Genomic DNA, 7,385 nt, shown 5'->3' with positions numbered 1-7,385 from the left:
ACTTGACCTTTTGCTTTTCCACATATAGACTTTCTCTCTATACTATACACAGTGCAAACAGAGTCCCATAGAAATTCCAGAAGGGTGGGAACATTATCATGAACAGACCTTGCCAGCATCCACATGCTGAGGACCAGGAGGTCATGGTCTCCATACTCATGAGACATCTGCCCTGTTCTGATGAGAAGGGCCCCCACAAAAGCACAGGCAGTCTCGGTCTTGAACAGGATCAAGACCAACCGATGACTCAGAGGGCACTGCCAGTCACTCGCTGCATCCCCAGGGATTATCTGTCCTGTGTGTACTTACCTCCTTAGAATTCAGCCACACAAAGTACACTTGTCTCACTAGGATGTCTTTGCTTTCATTACAGTTACACCCAATACTTCATCCTTTTACGCCCTTCTTCCAGGGGCCTGCAGGCCAGCATGATTCACTCTCTCCTGCAGTTGGCATCTCAGAGTCTGCATCTGCACCCAGGACTGCCCCCACTGTGTACAGCCTGCATGGTCTGGGGGCCCACTCTCAGAAGGGCTCTGCTTGGTTAAATTCCCTGCTGCGGCCAAATTGAAATGCTTCACAATTTTTTAACAAGAAGTTCCACATTTTCATTTGCACAGAGCCCCCACAAATTATGTGGTTGGTCCTGTCTAGGGGACTAACTGGTTCAAGGCAAATTTCTATGGAGAAATTTCTCTGTCTATACACCAGGGATGGGAGCCATTACTGAGTGGTTCTGAGCAGCTTTTGGTCACAGTGACCATTTTCACTGTATTCACTTGGAAGGGTGACTGTCAGAAATCTGAAAAGTCAAGCGCTCCAAAAACACTTTCATATCTGATTACCAGCAACTGGTTCAACCAAAAGTTCAGCTTTGGCCTTAACCACACTTTATCATCCAGACAAATGTATAGACAGGCTTCTGCCCCTTCAAGCCTCCTTCAAGGTTATAAACAATATCATCCCCAAATACTAGTTCATAAAGTTTCCCATTCTGTAAGTTTAATATGCCACTCAGAATTTAACAATTTCCTTAGCATTATTTGATTAAGGGTGTGTGGAATTGCATCAGATGTAATAAAAGTCAAGCCCTGTAATTTCCAGTATCAAGCTCTCTCACCAGAGCCTGTACCCACGCAGCTAAGTGGCTCTACCTGAATTGCCAAAGTAGGGGCTCGGGTACCTGGAAAGGAGGAACTAGGTGGAGAAATCATGCTCCCGACTGTGACAAACTTAAAAGGGCCCTCCACAAGGTGAGTGACAAAGGGCTCTGTGTACTATGCATTGACCTTGTGACATACCGTCACACACCTCAAGGCCTTCTTCACATTGTGTTGTCATTTTCTACCTGTCCACAGTAAATCCTGACACAAAACTGTCACAGGGCCTGAAAGAACCATTGCCCACTTGCCCTCCAGAGGCCTGATATCAGAGTGCCCCTGGCCACACACCCATTAGCTGGCATGAATAGGCTGTCTTTTCCAGACCTGAAGACAATGCAGCCAATCACCTGTACGTGCAGGTGTGTACATGTGCCATGTGGGGGGAGAAAGTTGGGGCAGTGATAACCTGACTCTTCATCCTTAGTCATGACTACAAAGAACACATACCTCTTTATTTTCCTCTTGGTCTTGCTGAAGCCATCTCTAGAGATCGGGTTTCAAATATGATCTTTATTTCATTGCTCAGACCCAGAGAATATTAATGGCCTCACTCAAATTCACATTAATTTCAAATTGACAGCATAATCCACCCACAACTATGCTGTGTGCAGCAAAAACGCTGGATAGGACTGGCCGTGGCAGAGCAGGCATGCATGGGGACAGGCAGCCATTGTCTCACTCAGCACCATTGCATAGACTCCTGAACTACTCCTGTGCCTGGGTGAACTCCACCTCACAGGCCTTCACACTGCACCTTCACACAGTGCCTTCACATGGCTTCTGCAGTAACCAGCAACTCTCTGGCCCTCCCTGAGGCAACAGCACAGCCTTCGTTCTGCAGGTATACTCTGATTTCTGCCTTGACCTTGTTTGTAAAATTGAGAAAATAAACAATACAAAACAAATTCCTCATTTGGAAACTTTTACCTCTCTACATTCAGAAACTCTGAATTTTTGTTTCTAATTCACTGGTGGGAAATATTGGTCCATACAAGGTCACCCTGGAAATCTTGAAGATGTTTGTTGCCCACTCCCCACATTGAAACAGAAGCGAAGGCCCACTTCCTTCAGCAAACTTAGCACTCTCTCCAAGGAGGTAACACATTCTTCCTCTTTGCCTTCTGAGCAAAACTTGATAGTTACATGTTTCATCCACTTCTGTAATAAATATTTATCAGGCACTCACTCTGTGGTAGACACTGAACGGTACAGGATTTGCCCCTGTCCTTGCCTGCCAGGCACCCATGGGTCAGTCTGAATGAGGCCTTTGAGTGCCTCTGAGCTCCCTGAAACCCAAGCACCCAGCCTGTGCCGCTGCCTTGTTCCAAACTCGTATTTGTGACTAAATGCAATGGGTAGACTTCATTTTATAAACAGAGCTTCCTAATTAACAAAGGCATTCCAAAGGCAAAGGGGCAAGTCAGGCATGCTATCAGCTCACTAGAGTTTGAAAATAAAAATCACTCTGATGACCTGTTCTGAAAAATATTTCCTCCTGCTGATGGATATATTGCCAAGTTGGGGAATATGAAAGACCTCTTTCACATTTTCTGCTGCCTCAGAATATGGCCACGGCTCCGCTGCAGTGTGTTGAGGAACAGGTTTGCTTGCACCAAGGACTTGACAGAAGCTTATTAATGCCAAAAAAAAAAACCACTTCGCTCCTTCTCAGACCTGTGGAAGCTGAATGTTACTGATATGACTATCTTGGCCATTAGAGGGAACAGCCCTGTCTCACTTTCCTAGAATGCAGCTAGGTACAAGTCTCCAGAAGCAACAATTCACCTTTTCAAATTGCAGAGCCCAGGAGTGGCAGAGGGGAGAGAATGCAGCTGCTACAAAACAAGAGAGTCACAGGTGAAAACCGCATCTGAACGCAGCAAGGGGGAATTGTTAGTGTCTAGCCTAAAAACTCCATCTGAGCAGAGGCCACAGATTCTCTGCAGGCTGCGAGGGCTCTATGCAGCATCGAACATATTTTTAAATACAAGGTCCCAAAACATTGTAGTTCTACTTTAATGCAATCAAATCCCTTCAATATGCTGAGAAACAAGTGCTTCAACTGCTTAAACATCCTTCACTCAGAAACGAAGCATGAATTTTACTGTGATTAAGTGAAAAGAGCTGAATGGCATCTGAAATGTTTTTAAATGGTTATTTTATTCAGAGTGGTTCCTTTTTAATGATGCTGTCTTAATTTCCCCATAAACCTGTTTCATTTATAGTCATCCAACATTAATATTTATTTTGTTCACTTAATTTTAAAGTAGTCTAAAATTAAAGCTATTACAAATATTCCGCTGCTGAAGGGAGTTCAGCATAGGCACTACCATGAAAGTATCAGAGAAAACATGTCCCATGTGTTATAGGTGTAGCAAGGCTGGCTAAACACAATTCTGTACACTATTTTAATAAATTAAAAACAAACTATTCTAGAATGTGTTATAAAATCCACTGCTCAATACATCTTTTTCAAACCTCTGTGCTTGTTTATCTTGGAATTCTTAACAGTGTAGATTTCACATAGTAATGAAAATTATACTTAAGAATCATCGTGTTAAAATACTTCCCATGTTCCTATTTTTTAACATGCTTTCCTTAAAATAAAATCCCCAGTGTTTAACCCATACTGGTTGGCCTGCAGAGATCTCACAACACATTCTAACACTCATACACTCACCTGCTGTACTAGGTAACTACACCACCTTGTTTCTTTCAGGCTTCCTAACTCCTTAGTGCACCCTGACATTCTGCAGCACGCTCCCAGCCTCCCAGCCGAGAGGGCTCAGAGCAGCAGCAACATCAGTACCACTGCAGGAAAATCACAATGGGTTCCTCCTCGGGAAAGACCCAATCTCAAAATCCAACACACTAGCTAGTAATTCATTTTCCTATCTAACAGAAGCTCTTTGCTGAAGCACCTGTTGTTATAGCTTCCTTGAACTTTTAGGAAATGTAATGAAAGGCAACATGCCCCAAGGTCATCCTAAATAAACCATTATCAACTTCACGTTCTCTTTTGTGCTAATTTGGACAGGAGGAGAGGAAAATGAGGCTGCCAGTGCCCTCACCATCCTCGGGGAAAGCCTCCCTGCGCACATGTCCCTGCGCACTGTGTCAGAGCAGACGGGCACGCCAGACACATACACTTCTCTCACTTTTCCAACCCAGGAAGTGCTACCACTGCCAACAGCACGTTCACACCAATAGTTGAGGTTTGTGTTCTAACCATCAGAGGTCATTTTTAATTACATATTTTTAATTGCATACATTCCTTTAAAAAAAAAACTCTCTTCTTGAACTAACTTCAGGACTGAAAGGTTGCTCTCTGCTTCAAGGTTCCCCAGCCCTCACTCAGTAATCAAAACAGAATGCCTTCAGGTTCTCAAGGGGTTGCTTCTTCCTTTCTGTGCTCCAGGTGGAAAAGCAAAGTGGTATGTGCCTTCTCCTCCACTGCCCCACTTGGTTGTGAATTTGAAGATTTGTTCCCGTTCCTCAGCACCTGACAGGCTGTGATTTACACATGAGAAAACAACTCCCAGGTTCTTACCGAGGCGTCAGAGGCCACCCCCACCCATCTTAGCTGTTCTTTAGGAAACAGACTGGAAAAGGGGGGATGGGAAGCAGATTCTTCTGAAGCTACACAGATTAACAGATGTAAATCCAAAGTAATGGAGGCAAATATAAAAAAGAATATTATTTATTACCTTCTTTATTAATACTCACATATAACCTTTGTTTTTACAGAAGTCTACTTTAAAAGAATGCCTCCTTGGTGTGTCACACCCAGTGGGGCTTCCTGTTCCGGAGCCACTGCCCCTTTCCTTGTCCCACCCTTCACATCCAACTTACTGTTACAGGTTCACAGATACCACAAAAACTTTGTAAACAAGATTTGGGTTACTGGATCTTGATTTAATCAGCATCCCATTTCAAAATGAAGGACAGGTAGGGGAGAGGGTAAGACATGAGAGAAAGGAAGAGAAACGGGGGGGAGAAGAGAGGACAGCTGGTCAGAACTTTCAAGTCTTGCCTTTTCTGAGATGTGTGTATTGTGACTCGTCCTTGAAATTCAATGACTCAGAACCTCGACAGCCAAGCGTCTGTGTGGTTATGTTATACATCTACAACAGAACATGTGGGCTTCCTGGTTTGGGTCTGGATTGTTTCCGTTTAAACACACCACAATCATCTACAGTCAGGTCTCCCCGGAAGCCCTCTCAGAGCTGGGGCTTGCGGAGGAGGGTCTTGCTGAGGTCTTTGACCTCATCCGGGCTATTCACCCGCTCATAACCCAGCACAGCCATGGGCTGATAGCAAAACTCCTCCACCTGTTTGATCTGCTGAAAGGTGAGGGCAGTCCGCCATGCGTTGGCAGCCTGTGTGGCATTGCGCGCAGACACCACGAAAGGCTTGGAGGAGGAGCCCGAACCACTGGTCATGTTCAAGGCAAACTGCTCCATATCGGGGCTCACCAGCAGCCCCACAAAGTCATACACCCTCCGTAGGGTCTTGACGGGGTCTCCCACCAGGTCCTCGTACCTCACCACCAGGTAGTGACCTTGCAGCCAGTCCGGAGGCTGCAGAGCCGTCTGCAATGTCTTGGCCATGCTGTTGCAAATGACCTCCATAGCGCCAAGTGCATGGTAATCTGCTGGTCCACCCACCCCTTCCTTCTTGCCACCTAGTTTGTGGCCAGCGGCCTCCAGGAATGGCATGCGATGGGCTCGCGGGTCTCGGCTGCGCACCACCTGCAGGCTCTCACGGATGAGACCATGGCGCGAGCGGATACGCGAGCTGGCCACAGCTCGAGGATCACGGACCAAGTGGATGACCTTGAGGTCCAGGGCCGGGTCACGCAGCAGCGGCGCCAGCACTGCCACATCGAAGACACGCACGCCTTTGATGACTAGGGTGCGGTACTTGCGACACTCCTCCTCGAAACGCGCCAGGCGCTGCGGTGGACACTTCTTGCACACGCGATCGTCCACCAGCCCCACAACCTCCTTGCGATAGGCAGGACAAAGAGGCGAAGAGCACACAACCTTGTTGGTGGCCGCGCCGAAAATGCCCAGTGTGGTGAGGTTACGCCCCCCGCTGCCAGCGGGGCTGTACAGCTGGAAGACTGAGAGGTCGCAGCGATAGAGAGCGCTCAGCATGTCCCGCGCTGCCCCTTGCAGGGAAACCGCGTCCCCTGGGTAGAGTTTTTGCCACACGTGCCACACTGGCTCGTAGAGGAAGAATACCTCGGGGTTCTGGTTGAAGAGCTCACCAAAGAAAGACGAGCCCGAGCGCCACGTGGTGAACACGTACACCAACTGCCTCTTGTCCTCGCCACCCCTGGTACCTCGAGTGCTATTACCAGAAGGGGCTGCGGCCCCCGCTGCAGCTGCGGGAGCCGCCCCGACGACCGCGGCAAGGGGGCGGTACGGGGTGCGGGGGTCCAAGCCGGTGTGTGCGCGGCGCGACACGGCTGGAGGAGGCCCCGGGCGCCCCCAGCCATCTCCAGCCGCTCCCACCGCGGCACCTAGTGGCACGTCGGGGCTGCACTGCTGTAGCGGTTCCTTGTGCCACTTGTAGTCCAGGAGATTGAGCATAGTTAGCACAAGCAGCAGCGCATAGCCCGCGCAGAGCACCAGCGCCTTCCTACGGAACACCTTCATTCCGAGCGGCGACGCGGGCCACCGTCTGCCCGGGCGTCGGGGCCACGGCGGGAGCAGGGCGCGCGCCGCAGCGGCAGGCGCGGCCGGGAGCAACCGGGGCGGCGCGCCCGGGGGCAAAGCTCCCAGCGGGCTGCGGCTCATCACAGGCACAGCCCCGGCCCGTGGTGCGGCGGAGGTGGCCCTACAGCCCGGGGTGGGGACGAAGCGGGCCGGCTTCGGGAGCGAGGACTGGGGCCGCGGCTCCTAGTCGGGCGCGGCAGCAGCGGCGGCTGGTCCCCAGCGCCCAGGATTGGCTCTCCCATGGCAGCGGCTCCGAGAAAGACCTGCGAGGGCAAGCGGAATAAACTGGTGAGCCCCAATCCTCCCCGCAACCGCCGCCTCTGCCTAAGTAACGCCCACCTTCGGGTCCGCCTGGCTCCCCAGCTCACCTGGAGCCGCGGGCGCGACCCGGGGCGGCCCTGGATCGCGGGCCGACGGTCTGTCTTGCGGTTACTCGTTCCTGGATTTCTCGCGCACCGCCTTCCCGCTGGGGGTCCCTGTACCTCCAAGGGGGCCACAG

The 7,385-nt window shown here is 50.0% G+C and overlaps 1 protein-coding gene across 1 annotated transcript; it reads right to left on the bottom strand.

Annotated features, from left to right (window-relative positions):
- Positions 1-4,845: 4,845 nt before the first annotated feature.
- Positions 4,846-6,994, bottom strand: CHST2 (carbohydrate sulfotransferase 2). The gene has a single exon (XM_028505067.2). It carries the CDS (start codon positions 6,965-6,967, stop codon positions 5,384-5,386), a length of 1,584 nt encoding a protein of 527 aa, XP_028360868.1. The 5' UTR covers positions 6,968-6,994; the 3' UTR covers positions 4,846-5,383.
- Positions 6,995-7,385: the final 391 nt, after the last annotated feature.

Source organism: Phyllostomus discolor, chromosome 2 (assembly GCF_004126475.2).
Source record: "Phyllostomus discolor isolate MPI-MPIP mPhyDis1 chromosome 2, mPhyDis1.pri.v3, whole genome shotgun sequence".
Classification (NCBI taxonomy): domain Eukaryota; kingdom Metazoa; phylum Chordata; class Mammalia; order Chiroptera; family Phyllostomidae; genus Phyllostomus; species Phyllostomus discolor.
This window is presented reverse-complemented; position numbering and strand designations above follow the sequence as displayed.

Excerpts from the sequence above, each read along its gene's own strand:
- CHST2 (XM_028505067.2), bottom strand. The coding sequence starts at position 6,967 with ATGAGCCGCAGCCCGCTGGGAGCTTTGCCCCCGGGCGCGCCGCCCCGG.